At 46.8% G+C, this 19642-nt stretch overlaps 1 protein-coding gene across 1 annotated transcript in view; it reads right to left on the reverse strand.

Moving 5' to 3' along the window:
* Nucleotides 1-19642, reverse strand: part of top2b (DNA topoisomerase II beta) — a 38635-nt gene that overhangs the window by 14523 nt on the left and 4470 nt on the right. Inside the window, 16 exon segments of the mRNA XM_031585705.1 lie at nt 1135-1227; nt 2862-2971; nt 3283-3388; nt 3961-4071; nt 4381-4506; nt 4980-5137; nt 6853-6991; nt 7444-7581; nt 8051-8152; nt 9281-9454; nt 10541-10753; nt 11530-11627; nt 12090-12235; nt 15213-15276; nt 15758-15848; nt 16981-17187. Of these exon segments, the coding sequence (XP_031441565.1) occupies nt 1135-1227; nt 2862-2971; nt 3283-3388; nt 3961-4071; nt 4381-4506; nt 4980-5137; nt 6853-6991; nt 7444-7581; nt 8051-8152; nt 9281-9454; nt 10541-10753; nt 11530-11627; nt 12090-12235; nt 15213-15276; nt 15758-15848; nt 16981-17187 (2076 nt within the window).

A 19642-nucleotide genomic window follows, 5' to 3' on the forward strand; every position in this document is an offset into this window, starting at 1 on the left:
ATATGTGAGTGTGTATTCTCAAAGACACTACAGCACAGCCAGAAATCATTTGTCAGAAATAACTACAGCGCTAAAGACACTTCTGTTCTGAGCACACACACACACACACACACACTAACTAAAGTGCTCTGTGTTTACATTGGCTGGGTCATGCCCTAGTCTGGAGTGTGCTGGCTTGGGTTCAAAACAAGGCAGACGTTTACCTAACACTCACACACTGTTACAGAGCAGATGCACTCTTCCTCTTCCTTATTAATGAATAACGCCCGGCGCCGAAGGCTCCCTATGTCACTGGGCACCGGCTCAGGGTTTTACACACACACACACACACACACACACACACACACACACACACACACACACACACACACACACACACACACACACACACACAGACACAGTTTTAGATCTGTTAAGATCCTTCAAACGGAAATATCAAGAGAAGATCACCATGCTGTTTAGGAAGCTGTTTAGGAGGCTGTTTAGGAGGCTGTTTAGGAAGCTGTTAAGGAGGCTGTTTAGGAGGCTGTTACGGAGGCTGTTTAGGGGGCCTGATTGTGCAGTGTTTCCAGACCCCCAGTGGAAAGACTAAAGAACAGCTGCTCTGAACAGCATCATAGTTCCATTCAGGCAGGAGCCATGATGTTTAAACTCTCATTAACTAACCAAAGGCCAGATCAAAGGGTTAACGATGATCAATTAGGCGTATTGATCCCTTCTTGAGTCACTTAAACCACCCGAGTCTGCAGTCCTGAGGCACATTGCAGTGGTGGGTATCAGTGTCGTATCGCGTTGGATCATATCAGTGTTCTCACAGCTCCACTGGTACAACACAGCAGTAGTGGGTATTAGGTAGTCCTAGTGTTCCTGCAGCTTTAGACCAAGGTTCTAACAACACCAGGGTATGGGTTCCTCGGTTCTCACTGGGAACTCGTCTCAAGCCAACTGCACTAGTTATGTGGGACAGAGGGCATCTCTATGGGCACTAGGGAGAGACAGAGGGCATCTCTACGGGCACTAGGGAGAGACAGAGGGCATCTCTACGGGCACTAGGGAGAGACAGAGGGCATCTCTACGGGCACTAGGGAGAGTCAGCGGGCATCTCTGCGGGCGTGTGTGTTACTCCTCCCTCACCTCGGGCAGGCCATGCATCCTCCTCTGCCGCCTGTCCTCCATGAAGTTGGTCAGCCACTCCTTCCTGTCGTCCGTCTTCTTCTTGCTGAAGGCCTGAGAGAGGGGGAGAGAAGGAGGAGAGAAGGAGGAGAGAGAGAAAGTTAGTTACTAACACTAATCTGAAGTCACACATTTCATTGTCTCAGACAGAGAGACAGACAGAGACACAGACAGACAGAAAGACAGACAGAGAGACAGACAGACAGACAGACAGATAGTTGGTCTAACCTAAATGTCCCTGAGTGAGACAGAGAGACGTTATGTAAAGTATTCAGTAGCATAACCCCTAGGAACCAAAAGCAGAGCCAAAGCTGAACGATGCTTCTCCACCAACATCAGAATCGTATAGTGTTGTCACAATACCAGAATTATGACTTCGATACAATACCTGCCATAAATATCATGATACCCGATACTTACGATACGATACCACAAATTCGTTTTGCATGTATAGCGTTTTCTCTCTAGAGTTTGGCTACGTTCTTGCAGCCAAATTGAAAGCTCGATCAACGTCTTAAACGAGGCTACATGCAATAGGGCCATCCAATATCCCTTCGGCTAACCTATCCTTTAAAAAGGGCCTTCTGTAACGATAAACACGACCCGTACTGATGGAAGATTAAATGCATAATTTTCAGAATATGGCAGTTAACATTACTAGTGTGACAAAAGCGGTCTCATTGCGTTAACCACACTGCATTATGATTATTGTCAAAATTCTGTGACGGGGAAAATCGCTTGTCGCTAAACTAGGCTAAGGCTACTCGTGTTAGGCTGTATATGGGTGAGCTTGGGGGTGTTCACATTTGTTAACCTGTCGTTCTTTGAACTCTCTGAAAAGTTTGGGGTGTCTGTCTGAGAGGTGCTTTGCCATATTAGACATGTTGCCTCCCTTGTCTGAGTCGCTTTGAAAAAAAAATTTGCAGACGGGTCTCCATGTGTCAGTGGGCTTTCCTTCACTATCTGCGATGTATCCGAAATAATTCCAGAGTTCACTTCTGGCATATTTTTTTATCAACAAGCCAAGGACGGTCGGCAAGAGCCCCTGAACTTGAGGCCATGTCTCCCCTGCGATCACTCGCTGTCTGTGAGTGTGTGGGAGCAAGCATCCCCGCCCACACAGTGAATGCGTTCAGGCAGCCTAACAGGGAGAGGAACAGTGAGTGCGCTCTGATTGCCCGCTATTTTAAATGAAGTTTCGATACTAAAAATATCCAAAATCGTATCGCTTTTAACGCGAGAGTACCGCGGTACCTTTCTAGTATCAATACATCGTGCAACATTAGAACCGAACATCTGTGTGAGGGTATCAGAGTGAACCCAACATCTGTGTGAGCGTATCAGAATCAAACCCAACATCTGTGTGAGCGTACCAGAGTGACCCCAACATCTGTGTGAGCGTACCAGAGTGACCCCAACATCTGTGTGAGCCTATCAGAATCGAACCCAACATCTGTGTGAGCGTATCAGAAGTGAACCCAACATCTGTGTGAGCGTACCAGAGTGACCCCAACATCTGTGTGACCGTATCAGAATCGAACCCAACATCTGTGTGAGCCTATCAGAATCAAACCCAACATCTGTGTGAGCGTGCCAGAGTGACCCCAACATCTGTGTGAGCGTGCCAGAGTGACCCCAACATCTGTGTGAGCGTATCAGAATCAAACCCAACATCTGTGTGAGCGTACCAGTGTGATGGCGGCGTCGTCCTCTGTGCCCCCGTAGCGGAACATGATCCGGTGTCTCTCCATGTCCGCAAAGTACTCCTTCGCCTCTTTACTGGTGCTGGTACCCAAACCTACATCAGGACCAGAGAAACACACACACACAGACACACACACAGGCACACACACAGGCACACACACAGGCACACACACAGGCACACACACACACACACACACACACACACACACACACAGGCACGCACACACACACAGGCACACACACACACACACACAGGGCATTTAGCAAAAGTTGAAGAGGGTGGTGCTATAGATTCTCTATAGAAACTTAACACCACGCAGTATAGATAGACTGTTACACGCGTTTCAGTTTAGCTTCCATAAGCATGTTCTATGTTCTAGAGAAGAAAAGTGAAAGCCATCAAACCTTTGTAGTACTTTATGTGCCATGTTTTAAAGTTCTCTGTTTGCTTCTTCCACTCGTCAAACTCTGGGATGCTGTAGAAGGACAGTGCCTGTTTGCTCTTGGTAACCTGCCAAACACACACACACACAGCTGATGTTAAGGACAACTACTTTCAGAGATTTCACACACACACACGCCACTAAGATAAGACCGAGATCAGAACATGCCTTATTTGACAGTATGAGTGTGTAATGTACTCTGTAGGGGCCATTTGGGTTCATGTTTTATTCTTGTTTGGGACACTAGATGGCGCTCTACCTTAATTGGGCTCACACAATATAGGTGTGAACATTCATGCAGGTGTCAGGTGTTGCTTGACGGAGGGAGAGCACACATAGCTTTTTGAGCGCTTCATTTGTGTCACCAAAGGTCTGTTACATGTAAATTAGATGCAAGTTTGGATGTATGGACACGTTTATTGATTGGATCTTACCGTGAGAAATAAAGTATCATAACCAAGAACAAGAACGCAAAGTTGGAACGTTCTTTTACATCTATAACAAGTAAGCGCGTCAATCAAGTGCTCGGTCAGCAATCCCTCTTGGCTTTAAGTGTAGACTTAGCCCATACATACTCTATATTTTGAAGTCTTTTATCACATGTCGTAGACAATAACAAAGTGTGTAAGGTTTGCCTTACTTTGACGATGGGCGTGATGAACTCTTCGAGGAAGGTGTGTTTGAGTAAAGAAGGCCAGTTGTGGTGGAAGAAGTTGATGAGAAGACCTTTGATGTGAGAACCATCTTGATCCTGGGAAGGAACGTAGTACGCATAGAACATAGAACATTCTCAGCATAAGACAAATATATAAGAATAATGCACACGCAGCACTAAGTTCCAATTATTATGATGTTTTCCTTTTAATTAATTATTAAAGATTAATTTGACTTTCATTTTGTTGCATGTGAACAATATTCCATGTTACTATCATTTACCAGCATTATAAAAACATATATTTGCCTGATAAGAGAGACAATTTTCCTTTTGGATTTATACTTTTCTAATAAATTAGTTTTTCTGGATGCCTTCTGCTTTGGCGTCCCAACAGGGCTGCCGTACCTGATCGGTCATGATCATGATTTTGCCGTAGCGGAGCGATCGCAGAGACTCGGGGTCCTCGTAACTCTTCTTGTACTGGAGACCCACGATTTTAATGATGTTGTTGATCTCGGCGTTCTCCATGATCTGCAAGAGGTACACCTTAGAGTACGGACTTTGATGGATAGCAACTTCTGCGTCTGCACACACCCACACACACACAAATCAAACACATGTACGAACTCATGCAAACACACACACACCTGTCGGTACGCGTCATCTCGCACAAACACACAGACACACACACCTGTCGGTACGGGTCATCTCGTACACACACACACACACACACAGACACACACACAGACAGATCCACACACTCTCCCTTCAGCTCATCTGTTTGTGCGTCACCAAACGCGCACACACTCTCACACACACACACCTGTCAGTACGTGTCATCTCGTACACACACAGACCCACACACACTTTATTACAGTGCAGATGCTCCCTCCAACCTCACCTGTTTGTGCGTTGCCTCTCGCACAAGCACACCAAACGTGCACACACACACACACACACACACACACACACACACACACACACACCTGCTCCCTCCAGCTTACCTGTTTGTGTGTGGCCTCTCGTACGTTGAGGATCTTGCCCCTGAGGGGAAAGACACCGTATCGGTCTCGGCCGATCACCCCCAGCCCCGCCACGGCCAGAGTCTTAGCCGAGTCTCCCTCCGTCAGGATCAGCGTGCAGTCCGACGAGTGCTTCCCCCCTGCCCAACACACACAGTAGAATGTTAAGAGAGTCTAACACACACATGAGAATGTTCAGAGTCTAACACACACATGAGAATGTTAAAAGGAAACGCATTCTGCAACAGACCTAGTCCTGATGGACATGGACTGCCACTGCCACCTGCTGACCTTTCCTGGTATTGCTGGTTATAAATACTAAAACCTGTGTAGCCCTGGTGACGGCCATAGTTAAGGGCGCTTTGGACAAAAGCGTCTGCTAAATGACTAAATGTAAATGTACACCCACTAAGCTGTTCTACAATAGTTGTTATAGTAACCTTACGAGCACACTGTACACCCACTAAGCTGTTCTACAATACTTGAAGGCTCTCTCCCCATTTTATCCACTATAAATACTGTATGAATCATGTATACCGTCATACTCTCGCCTATAAACGGCACCGTATATAAACTGCATTACAGTATTTTATGTAATTTTATAAAACAAACCTGCATATTGACCACACCCGTGTATTAACCTCAGTTTATTCAACATTACATCATCATGTCGCGTAAAACTAAATGCCATGTTGTTGTGATGCAAGTGCTACTAGCAATTTAAAAGGTGTATGGGATGGGCATGTCAATGCTACACCCTCTCCTTGCTCGTACGCACATAGGACCCTGATCTGGGATCTGGTCCTGATCTGGAGTAGATCTGACCCTGATCTGGATGGGATCTAGTCCTGATCTGGTCCTGATCTGGAGATAATCTGACCCTGATCTGGATGGGATCTAGTCCTGATCTGGTCCTGATCTGGATGGGATCTAGTCCTGATCTGGTCCTGATCTGCATGGGATCTAGTCCAGATCTGGTCCTGATCTGGATGGGATCTAGTCCTAATCTGACCCTGATCTGGATGGGATCTGGTCCTGATCTGGATGGGATCTAGTCCTGATCTGACCCTGATCTGGATGGGATCTGGTCCTGATCTGGTCCTGATGTGGATGGGATCTGGTCCTGATCTGCATGGGATCTGGTCCTGATCTGGTCCTGATCTGCATGGGATCTAGTCCTGATCTGGTCCTGATCTGGATGGGATCTGGTCCTGATCTGCATGGGATCTGGTCCTGATCTGGTCCTGATCTGCATGGGATCTAGTCCTGATCTGGTCCTGATCTGGATGGGATCTGGTCCTGATCTGGATGGGATCTAGTCCTGATCTGGTCCTGATCTGGATGGGATCTAGTCCTGATCTGGTCCTGATCTGGAGATAATCTGACCCTGATCTGGATGGGATCTAGTCCAGATCTGGTCCTGATCTGCATGGGATCTGGTCCTGATCTGGATGGGATCTAGTCCTGATCTGACCCTGATCTGGATGGGATCTAGTCCTGATCTGGTCCTGATCTGCATGGGATCTGGTCCTGATCTGGATGGGATCTAGTCCTGATCTGACCCTGATCTGGATGGGATCTAGTCCAGATCTGGTTCTGATCTGGATGGGATCTAGTCCTGATCTGGATGGGATCTAGTCCAGATCTGGTCCTGATCTGCATGGGATCTAGTCCAGATCTGACCCTGATCTGGATGGGATCTAGTCCTGATCTGGTCCTGATGTGGATGGGATCTAGTCCTGATCTGGTCCTGATGTGGATGGGATCTAGTCCTGATCTGGATGGGATCTGGTCCTGATCTGGATGGGATCTAGTCCTGATGAAAGCAGCATCTTGTGGGCTTTTGGGGGCTCACCTGCATCATTGGCGTCGTCCAGTTTGGGGATGCCCTTGATCTTGCTGTGCTTGACGGACGAGCACTTCTTATTGAGCTGCGTCTGGGCCTTGAACTTCACCCAGTTCAGGATGCTCTCCACTATACCGCAGTTCGTGGCCTGGACAGGACACACACCGTGGGGGAGGAACAGAAGATTCAACAGGGAGAAAAGAGAAAGTGTGTGTGTGTGGCTGTAATAACGTGGAAAAAGATGAAGTTCATTACAGCAACGTTAAGGGTACTGATCGCGATGTGCTTTTTAAGGAAGCTGTGAGCCTGTGAGCATTGTGAGTGCATGTCTGCATACAAATGTGTGTGTGTGTGTGTGTGCGTGTGTATGTGCAAGTGCTTGCATGTGTGTGTGTGAGTGCATGTGTGTGTGTGTGTGAGTGAGTGCATGTGTGTGTGTGTGTGCGTGTGTGTGTGCGTTTGTGCAAGTGCTTGCATGTGTGTGTGTGTGTGTGTGTGTGTGTGTGTGTGTGAGTGAGTGCATGTGTGTGCAAGTGCAAGTGCGTGCATGTGTGTGTGAGTGCATGTGTGCATGTGAGCATATGACTAAGGCCAGCGTACCGAGCGGACGAACTTCTCTGAGAGCTGGCATTTGGAGCCGAAGCTTTTGGTCTGAAGAGTCATGTTCTCCTTGGTCTGCGAGTCAAACGTGGGGTTCTCGATCAACGCATTCACAAACACCCACACGTGGTTCTTCACCTGCACACAAAGAAGAACACACACATGTTAAACAGGTCAATATAGGTGCTATAAGAAGCCAATGTATTTCTTGAAAAAAAGATTTTTAGTATTTTTTTTTTTATGTTTTAGAGTATTTCAGCAGCTGTCCAGGGCACATAAAGACAGAAGATCAGAGTGTGTGATGAGTTGTGACAGCTCTTTGCGTGTGTGTGTGTGTGTGTGTGTGTGTGTGTGTAAGAGTGTGTAAGAGTGTGTGTGTGTGTGTACGAGTGTGTGTGTGTGTGTGTGTAAGAGTGTGTGTGTGTGTGTGTGTGTGTGTGTGTGTGTGTGTGTGTGTACGAGTGTGTGTGTGTGTGTGTAAGAGTGTGTGTGTGTGTGTGTGTGTGTGTGTGTACGAGTGTGTGTGTGTGTGTGTGTGTGTACGAGTGTGTGTGTGTGTGTGTGTGTGTACGAGTGTGTGTGTGTGTGGGCGAGGGGAGAGCTGCACCTGGAAGGGTTTCACGTTGACACCAGCCTTATTCTTCTTCTTCACCACCTCGATCAGCTTTGACACAATCTGGTCCACGACATAGTCAACATGTCTGCCCCCCTGAAGAAACACACACACACACACAAAACTAAGGTGCTGAAACACACACACACACACACAAACATGAACAACAAACACACACAAACAAACAAAACACACTTTCTACTGCATGTGCTGTTGTTTGCATATCAATGAGACGATGAAAACAGTAAGGAAAGCAACACCGTCTGAGTGTGTCTGAGTCTCCCCTGAACTCAGACACACACACCCCCTCTGAGTCTCCCCTGAACTCACACACACACCCTCTGAGTCTCTCCTGAACTCACACACACACACCCCCTCTGAGTCTTCCCTAAACTCAGACACAGTCAGTCATCCAATGAACATACCTTCAAACTGTAATGCGCTTCTTTATACATGTTTTTCAGAGACTGACTGAACATCCCTTTGGGGAGAATCTTGGACTTGTACAGATTTGTCCGACTTCAAAGAGCTTCACATTCTCTTTCATGTTTAATTGCATTTTGGACTGTAGTGTCTCTTCTGTGTCCTGACATGAGTGGATCCATACGCACGTAGATGAGACTCCAGCTACAGTAGCTTAGGGTCCACTCTTTAACAAAAGGGTGCTGCTGTTTTTATTGATCACCATAGCTGATAACCCACAACCGTTCACTGCCTGTCTGCCTGTCTGCCTGTCTGCCTGTCTGCCTGTCTGCCTGTCTGCCTGTCTGCCTGTCTGCCTGTCTGCCTGTCTGCCTGTCTGCCTGTCTGCCTGTCTGCCCACTGAGCAGACAGTGTGGAAGAGAAAGAGAGCTAATGTTGTGTTTAATTGAGGAAGAGGATGTGTATGATGGTGACATAGAAGTAGTGTGTGAGTGAAGACGAGAAGTGGTTCTGTGTGTGTGTGTGTGTGTGTGTGTGTGTGTGTGTGTGTGTGTAGGATCAGTTCTGAGTATGTGAGTTAATCCTGTGGGGTAAAAAGAGGAAAGTGGCTCTGTGGTGAGTGTAGTGGCGATGCTGTTGATGAAGCTGAACTGCTAGAAGCCCTTGTCACTCAGTCTCAGTCACTCACAGTCTCAGTCTCTCTCCCCCCTCTCTCTCTCTCACTCACACACACACACACACACACACACACACACACACACACACACACACACACACACACACACACACACACACACTTACCTTAGTGGTGGCGATGCTGTTGACGAAGCTGATCTGCTGGAAGCCCTTTTCGCTGAGAGTCAGGCACACCTCCCAGCGCTCGTTAACCGACTCGTTCACCACCTTCAGGGTCACGCCGGTCTCGTCCAGCTTGTCCTTCACATACAGGTCCACGTAGCTGCGGAACCCGGTCACCTAGGGAACGAGACAATAATAATAAAACTGGGCTCTGAGGGTAAAAGAGTTCTGGGTCTTGGGTGCTGTATGTGTGTTCCGCTTGTACACATACACGCAGCTGTGGAACCCGTTCGGTACGCATTCGAAAAGAATAAATCTGGGTTCTATGTGTGAGCGAGTTCTATCTTCTCTATGTGTGTTCAGCTTGTCCTTCACATACAGGTCCACATAGCTGTGGAACTGGAGAGGGAGGATGGGGGAGAAGTTCAGAAACATTTCGATATTCTTCCACATACATTTCAGATGACACAGTGCCGGTTTGGGGAATCTTAAAACGGAGAACCGCTGCCGGTTTGGTGAATCTTAAACAGAGAGCACAGTGGCGGTTTGGTGCTCCACTCAAATGTATCACTGGGGTGACATGTGACCTTACGAGACAACTGTACACTGCTGCTTCAACAAGATAAGGAGTTCAACACAGCAGTGTGTGTGTGTGTGTGTGTGTGTGTGTGTGTGTGTGTGTGTGTGTGTGTGTGTGTGTGCACGTGCGTGTATGTGTCTGACTGTAAACTATATTAGAGTGTGTGTATGAGTGTGGTATGTCTGTGTGTAAAGTAAATGTGTGTGCGTGTGCGTGCGGTTCAGTGTCCCTGAATAGAACGGTCTTAGCCCTGACCCTACCCTTGCTCCATCCAGTAAATGACACACTGAAGGGGGAGCTTTAGCCATCGTTCATTCATGTGTTCAAATCTTACCACGCCCTGTGTGTGTGTATATAAAGTGTGTGTGTATCATAAGGAGATGACATATTGCCAGGCCATATTCAGCTGCTACTATTTCATGCATTGTACAGATGTCACCCCATCCCAACCCCCCGTCCCACACACACACACAAAACACACACACACACACACACACACACACACACACACAAACACACACACACACACACACACACACACACACACACAGACACACAACGACACACACAGACACACACAGACACACACAGACACACACAGAGGTATAGAGCTAGGAATCACCCGCGGTGAGTGTGTTTAAAATCATAACTGATATTAACTAGGGCAGATTGCACAGACTTACCGGAAGCTTCTTGCCGTTGAGCATGACCTTGACTCCTTTGCAGGACCCGGCGATGTCGTAGGCCCGGCGGGTCATAATGGCCACGATGTCCTTGTCCAGTTTCTCCATTTTGAACTTGGTCAGGTCGGGCTGGAACGTCACGCACGTGAAGTCGTCCCCGTCGAAGAACTTGATCTTGGGGTCGCTGGTCTTAGTCATGTTGTTCTGCCAGGTCTGCGCACGGAGGAAGAAAGGATGTTAGCATAAAGAGTTAGCACGCTTCTGTTAGCATAAAGAGTTAGCACGCTTATGTTAGCATTAAGAATTGGCACGCATCTGTAATGCAGAAAAAGTCTTTATTGCTCTATAATCACACACTGCTTCATGGCGCACACACACACACACACGCACACACACACACATTCAACACAAATATGAATTTTGTTTGGATACAAGTGCATATACACATGGACATATTTCCCGTGTATACATTCAATTATGTCAGATTTGTGAAGAAACTATTCAAGCACCCAGACAATAAATAAAGTGCAAATGACAAATCAACAGAGACACACCAGAACCGTGACACCTGACTGTGAACCCCACAATATAATATAATATAATATAACCAATAGAATCTTTATAACCAATATAATCTGTTTCACCCAATAGAGGTGCCTCACACATGTAGGCCAGCCCAGAGGTGATCTGGTGCTACGTGTTACTCACCCCTGTTCAGACCCTTTGGGGTACTACACAAAGCCTACAAACTGAAATAAAGATTTATATGTTTTAAAACCCATTTCTTACACAAACCGCTTTAACAACACTCATAACAGGTCCAAAGCTATCTAATACATTTGGGGTTCTTCACTTGTTTGAAGTTGTAAAAAAAGATGCAAAGCCTACAAAACTGAAATAAAGCCTCTCACACACTCATGACCATGAACAACTGATCTTCGCAAGATTGCGCACCTGTTTGAAGCTGTGTTTATACTCTTTGCACGCACCTGTTTGAAGCTGTGTTTATACTCTTTGCACGCCGTTTCCACGGTGAACTTGGTGCTGAAGATATTGCAGAGTTTGGCACCGTACCCGTTCCTGCCACCTGTTGAGGTTCCACAGAATATCACACACAGAATATCACACACAGAACAAATAAACAAACAGCTGTTTCTGCAGGTCTCACACAAACACACTTTACTTTCCTTTACAATAACACTGCTGATAACCAAACCTCTCCACTCCAAGGGCAATGGGGCTTTATGTCTGACAGTCACATTATTCTGGAAATGGCTTCAAAATGTGTCTTTTCTACTTCACTAAGAATAGCGCAAGGGGAAAAAACGACCTATTGTACCTTTAACCCTTGACCTATCCCTTTATCAAGAATGACACGGAGAAAAAAACTACCTATAGTATATTCATCTGTTCCGCTATTTATTCTGTAAATGGCTTTTAAATGTCCCATCTATCACAAGTAAAGATACGTGGAAAAAACGACCTATTGTATCTTTAACACTTCACTTATCACTTCAGCAGAATGAAAATATTCTCGATTGGTTCTGACCTGTGACCTTCTTCTCGTCGTCGTCATAGTTACTGGAGGTGAGGAGGTGGCCGAAGATGAGGGCAGGGACGTACATCTTCTCGTCTTTGTGCTCCACCACGGGGATGCCCTTCCCATTGTTCCAGATCGAGACGGTGTTGGACTCTCTTCAGAGTGAGAGAAAGCACAGTGTTTAGACTAGGGACCGACAGCTTCACACACACACAAACAATAAGTAATACTTGTAAAAAAAAAATACAAAAAAAACTATTTCATGCTATCTTAATTGGTAACCATGAACGGAGTACAGGCACACAAGTTGTCAGATCTGCTCCAAAGCCTGAATATGTTCCAGAGGCCACCAGATAAACACAAAAGACTGCTGAGGTGTGTGTGTGTGTGTGTGTGTGTGTGAGAGAGAGAGTTGAAGAGAAGGGTAATGTAAATCAGACTGCAGGCTTTGAATAAGGGGGTCGGACAGGATGGTGTAATAATGACGTCATGCAACTGGGAATGCTGGGAGTCTTGTGGTAGCAGAGAGGATTCTGGGAAGGATGTGTGGCTCCTTCTGGAGGTCGCCGTGTGAGGAGGATGAGCCACGTCTCCTCTACATGCACCTCATTATAACGCTGGAAGATTCAGCTCACACACACACACACACACACACACACACACACACACACACACACACACACACACACACACACACACACACCAGGCAGGCACACAAACACACACACACACACCAGGCAGGCACACACACACACACACCAGGCAGGCACACACACACACACACACACACACGTCACACACACTAGGGGCATAATTTTACAAATCGAGTACGGGAGGGGGGGGATGTCGTTCGGGAGGTGTCTTGCATGAATAAAAAAAGACTATGCAACTATGAAGGGCTTGGTATGGATGATACCAACGGTATTTGAATGCTACTGTTACCAACATTCTACAGCAGCACATGTTAATTGGGCTGATATGCAGCAGCTGTTTCTTTTGGTTAACTAGTTAAGCCCAACCGATTAAAACATGAAATGAGTCATATTGTTCTTTTTGTTAATTAGTAAGCCCAACCGATACAAAAATGAAATCAGTCATTTTGTTGTTACGCCGCGTTGGTGTAGTAGCCTAGCCTATTATATGACAGACTCCATGTTTGAGTCATCCTTGAGAAGTCCATCCTCAGCTCACGCTTGCAGCATGTTTTATTTCATCACAGTGACAGCTGGGAAACCCTTTTCTGTTTGATCAAAGAACTTCCAAACAACCGATTGATCCTTTTCTGCTGTCGCCAGAGGGCTTTAACGAGGACTTGATATTAATGTAGAAACTTGAGAATTGATGAAACTGCTCAATGACTCACATGCTGGAGTACTCTGTGCAACCCCCCCCCCCCCCACACACACACCAGGCAGGCACACACACACATACATATATATACACACGCAAACACACACACAAACCTCTCTGTTCCCCAGCACTGTGGTTGGTACTCCCTCTCAAACATACACGCACACACACATAACTCTAAGCATCAGTATGGCTCAATGACAACAGCTATCTCCAAGGCTGCATAACATAATCTAACGACGAGGGAGGGCGTGTGTGTGTGTGTGAGAGTGTGAGTGTGTGTGAGGGTGTGTGTGCGAGAGAGTTTGTGTGTGTGTGTGAAAGTGCATGTGTGCGTGTCAGTGCATGTGTGTGTGTGTGAGTGTGTGTGTGTGCGTGCAAGTGCATGTGTGTGAAGCTGGGATCTTATCCAGGGTGACACATAAGCACACAGCAGCTCCACTATGGTGACATAGAAAATCACCTCATTCCCTCTTCTGCACACGCACACACACACACACAGGGAAAGATGAGTGTGAGGCCTCTGCATGCACACCCACAGCGAACAATATTGCCACACACACACACCAAACAGAAGTCTACGCCTCAGCCCTCACTCCACTGCAGGTAGTGAAGCATCTCTCGGCGGGATGAGAATTTCATTTTAATGGGCAGCACACCATCTTTGCTTTCTTTCTTTTTCTTCTGTTCTTCCCCCCACATATAGCATGGTGGATGCCTGACACACACACACACACACACACACACACACACACACACACACACACACACACACACACACACACACACTGTTACCCCACATACAGCATGGCGGATGCCTGACACGGAAAGTGGGCTATTATTAACATGAAGCCGTTTGCTCCACTGGGCCCGGGCAGGCTCCGCTGCAGAGGCTGTCTGTGTGTGTGTGTGTGTGTGTGTGTGTGTGTGTGTGAGAGAGAGAGAGTGTGTGTGTGTGAGAGAGAGTGTGTGTGTGTGTGAGCGAGAGAGAGACACACAGTGGCTGTGTGAGTGTGTGAGAGTGTGTGTGTGTGTGTGTGTGAAGAGAGAGAGAGAGAGACAGTGAGTGGATGTGTGTGTGTATCAGTATGCACACATGCTTGTGTGTGTGCATCAGTTTGGAAATTCACTTTTTCATCTTCCAGCCGAAGTGGATTCAAAACTCTTCAGCCACTCATATTTCTGCCAGCCACCATTTTGTAATCACACTTTTGTGTGTAATGTTTTGTCTTGCTTTGGAAAAAAACGACAACTAAGACATTTTTTCCCATAAAAAGTCTAAATGTAATATTAATTCACTTATGGCAAACTCATTTTAAATCCTCTCTTCCTCGCCGCACACACAGACAGTCACGCCACATTGTGGTTAAAACAGTCTGCCAGATGAGGCCACACAACTTTGTGAATGTAGCTCGAACCTTACTCTGATTGGTCAAGATGCAGGAAGAGACGTGGCGAACTCTGACCTGACCGCAGCCACATAGGGTGGTAAGTGACAACACTATCTAGGTAGGCCACCTGACAATGGAGTTGACTTTTTCACAGAACGATTCAATTGTGTCAATTATGTTTGTTAAATGCATTTGTTTACCCACCACCATTGATGGTAGGTTGATCAAATTCACCTGCCACTTCAGATTCACCCACATTTGGCCAGTGGCAGCTGCCAATTTACAAGCCTAGTGTGTGTCTATGCACATGTGAGTTTGTGTGTGTGTGTGTGTGTGTGTGTGTGTGTGTGTGTGTGTGTGTGTGAGAGAGGGCGTCAGATGGGCTGCTTACGGGTCAACGTTGATTTTAATGGTGGACATGTTCTTGTCCCTCTGCTTGTTGTCTGCTGCGTTCACTGTGAAGAAGAACAATCAGAATCATTAGCAACGCTGCTAGTCGTAAAAGAACTGGTTCTAGAATCATCTCTTCTGTGCGACATCGTTCTAGAGTCACACAGCATTCTAGAATGTGAAACATACGATTCATTTATTCCCAGCACCAAATGATCCATTACATTTTACTAGGGGGTTCATAAAATGAGTCAAATGAATCCATTTCCTCCCACAAAATATGCTCTTACGTGCAGGAAACGGGTCCAAATGACGTAAATTAGATTACGTTAGATTAGGGTACAAAGCCAATGAAATGCAGCGAGCCAATGAAATGCTTACAAATCGATTAGTCATTTCATGATCTCAGCCAGCGCTTGTGTGGCACGCTGAGAGAGGTGAGGGTTTAATCAGGCTGTTCCGCTGAGACTCAACATTACTCTCAGAGGGCAGACCCCTCAGTACAAGACTAGAATGACTTACAGGCAGGCAGGCAGGCAGACTTACCGAGAATCTCATCAAAGATTTTGTACAGTCCTGGGACGTAAGTGATCTCTCGCGAGTTCATGCCAATCTCTTCATCGAAAACCCACATTTGCTGTCAAATTCAAATAGAAAAACATTAAAAAAAAACAAGGTCAGTCCATTTGGTGAACACATCAAAACAAGACATTGCCTGCCAGACCTCAACTCCACTCTGACCACTGACAGGTCAAACCAGTCCCTAAATGTCTTCCTAGTTTTCTTTCCCGGTGAAGCATGAAAGAAGTGGTTCTCTGTGACTGCTGCTCGTCCACATAGTTTTTAAATGAATGTGGTGCTGCCGGCTCAGACTCTGACTCTCTTAAATGACATGCTATCCCTCAAGCCTCAATGAAAAACCAATACCGGTAAAAACCAGCTCTCCATCAGAAAAACTGTGTCCGTATAATCACTTGCTTAGCTCAATAGCTTGAAAACCTTTAGCGCAAAACGGCTGTGCTTTTAAAAACCCTCTCCGAGTGGAATAAAACTAGAGGATCGAGGCACAAACTGAGGTGGTGATTACCGGTTGCATTTCACACCAGGCCCTGGTGTGGAGGATTCAATACTCTGTGACGATTTTAAAAGAACTCATATGGTCTATAACAATCCTCTGTCTGTGTATAATTGAATGAATGGGGGCAAGAAGGTGTAAATGTGTGTGTGTGTGTGTGTGTGTGTGTGTGTGCGAATGTGAGTGTAAAATGACTTAAGCAGAGGAAGGGTGTGTGTATAAATGAATGAATGGTAGCAAGAGAGTGTAAGTGTGTGTGTCTGTGCGCCTGAATGTGAGTGTAAAATTAATTAAGCCAAGGAAGGGTGTGTGTCTGAACGAATGATAGAAAATTGTGAATGTGACAGATTGAGTGTGCATCAGAATGCATTACCATACATGTGTGTAGTGACCGTAACAAAAACATGCAGGTGTGCATGCCTTCATAGGATTGTGTGTGTGTGTGTTGTGTGTGTGTGTGTGTGTGTGTGTGTGTGTGTGTCACCTGGCAGTGTGTACGAATGAATGAAAGAAGATTTTGACTCAAAATGATTGTGCAACGGTATGTGCCACCACACATGAAAGACCATCATTTTATGATTTTGTATGTCGCTTCTATAGAATACAAGATCTGCTAAACAACTAGATACATAACCTATGACCGAAACAAACACAAGCAGGTGTGCATGTGTGTGTGTGTGTGTGTGAGTCTCACCTGGGTAACAGGCTCCACGGAGCCGATGTAGGTGTCTGGGCGAAGCAGGATGTGCTCCAGCTGCGTCTTCTTCTGGTACACGCGCTCCACAGACATCTTCTTGGACCCGTCCTTCTTCCCCCCCTCCTTGCCATCGCTCCTGGGCCCGTCTCCGTGGCCGTTGGCCGCCTCCTCCTTACTCGCCGCATTTTTCTTGTCAAAGAGGGTCTGTGGTTAGGGAGATGTGCACACCCGGGTCAAGGACACCCCTCCATTTGGGCATACATGCAGTCACCGTCATCTGGGGGACACCCCTCCATTTGGGCATACATGCAGTCACCGTCATCTGGGGGACATCCCACCATTTGGGTTTACATGCACAGTCAGTCATGTTAGGGACGTGTCTCCATCCGGGCACACATGCAGTCAGTCATGTTAGGGACGTGTCTCCATCCGGGCACACATGCACAGTCAGTCGCATTAGGGACATGTCTCCATCCGGGCACACATGCAGTCAGTCGCATTAGGGACATGTCTCCATCCGGGCACACATGCAGTCAGTCGCATTAGGGACATGTCTCCATCCGGGCACACATGCAGTCAGTCGCATTAGGGACGTGTCTCCATCCGGGCACACATGCAGTCAGTCGCATTAGGGACATGTCTCCATCCGGGCACACATGCAGTCAGTCGCATTAGGGACATGTCCCCATCCGGGCACACATGCAGTCAGTCGTATTAGGGACCTATATATCTGGACATGGACATATTGCACGTCTACATGCTGAGGACACCCCCTATGTTGAGCAACTGGTAGAGCAAGGTGTGAACACCACCAAGATCATGAGCGTGACTCCCAGGAAGTGTAATGTGTATAGGTTATACACTGAGAGTCGCTTTGGGGGGGAAATACAATGCTAAATGAATACACGTGCACACACTCGTGATAAGGACACACACAGCCGTGTAAAGGATGTCTCCTTCTCCGAACACATGTGCACAGACGTGTTAAGGATGTCTTCTTCTCCGAACACACACGCACCGCTGTGTTAAGGACGTCTCCTCTGCACACACACGCACCGCTGTGTTAAGGACGTCTCCTCTGCACACACGCGCACAGCAGTGTTAAGGACGTGTCCTCCTCTGAACACACGCGCACAGCAGTGTTAAGGACGTCTCCTCTGCACACACGCGCACAGCTGTGTTAAGGACGTCTCCCTCTTCTCCACCCTGCGCTCGGCTGTGTTAAGGACGTCTCGCTCTTCTCCACCCTGCGCTCGGCGTTGAGGGGCTTTAACTAGAGCCAGCTGTGGCTCTGGGGGCGGGACAGACGTCATGGAATCAAAGGGCCCCCATTCAAATGCAGCTCTGCTTGGCTGTGTGCAGAAGCAGCACTGAGAAAGACACTAAAACCAAATGCAGCTCTGCTTGGCTGTGTGCAGTTGGAGCGCAGAGAAAGACACTAAAACCAAATGCAGCTCTGCTTGGCTGTGTGCAGTTGGAGCACAGAGAAAGACACTAAAACCAAATGCAGCTCTGCTTGGCTGTGTGCAGAAGGAGCACAGAGAAAGACACTAAAACCAAATGTCCACCGCACAGAGTCAAGGAAACGGGGCTCCGCATTGGCTACTACGTCTAACTTCTGCCACTGGTAGGAAGGCCTAGGTGACAGTTATATGTAGTAAAAACTGGTTCTGAATACAAGCCAAATACATTTACTCTACCTACCATTCACATGGAGCGGGATATCATTTTTTTAAAGCCGAGTACATAGAGACTAAGTGTGCTTCTAACTCTGTGGTAAACAACAGACAAACTGGGGGGTAGGTTGATGTCTGCAGCATTCATCTGTAAAGCGCTTTGAGTGCTCTATGAGCAGAGAAGCCCTCCATAAATGCAGTCCATTGACCAATTGATGTTTGAGTTTAATACAGACAAATTGGGGGGGGGGACAGGAGGCAGAGGTGTCATTTAGCAATCAGAAGGTTGCTAGTTCAATCCTGACTCCTCCTCACTAAGTGTCAAAGTATCCCAGAGCAAGACGCTGAACCCCCAAAACGCTCCCGATGTGCAGGTTGGCAACTTAGATACGCATCTGCCACTTTACCATTTACTAATTGCTGTTTAATCAGCAAATGTGGTGTCAAGTTTTCCACAAGTTTCCATGAATTCGAATGTAAGTGGCAGTTCATCACGTTTGTTCACCTGCAGCTGACTGCGATCATACCACACCTGAGCACCCCAACAAAGTCACCGTGCCCTCATCCCAACCCTCACCTCTGGAAGGGCAAAACCCAAGACATCTACATTCGGTTTCAGGTAGGGTTTCCATTCAGAGAGACTTTTTTCATTTATACAGCGGCCTTTAAAACTCAGTCAAAGAACTCGGCCACCTGCTATAGTCGTATAACCTTTAGAATGTGGCAACGCTTCTCAGCATCACGATAAGTGTAGTACAACAGCAACCAATGCCAAGATGGCACTCAGAGGGTCTATAGGGACAGCCCATAACGCTAGCAGCACTGCTACCTAAAAGCTGCTCAATCAACTGAGTTTACAGCTGAACTTCACCTTTTTTTTTTTTTTTTTAAATCACTGCTTCATGGCGACTTGGGCAGTGGGGTACAAATCCAGTTTTGCCCTCCAGCGACTCTTTCAACAGTCAGACCCAACTAACAGGTAT

The sequence above is a fragment of the Clupea harengus genome, chromosome 19 (assembly GCF_900700415.2).
Source record: "Clupea harengus chromosome 19, Ch_v2.0.2, whole genome shotgun sequence".
Lineage (NCBI taxonomy): Eukaryota > Metazoa > Chordata > Actinopteri > Clupeiformes > Clupeidae > Clupea > Clupea harengus.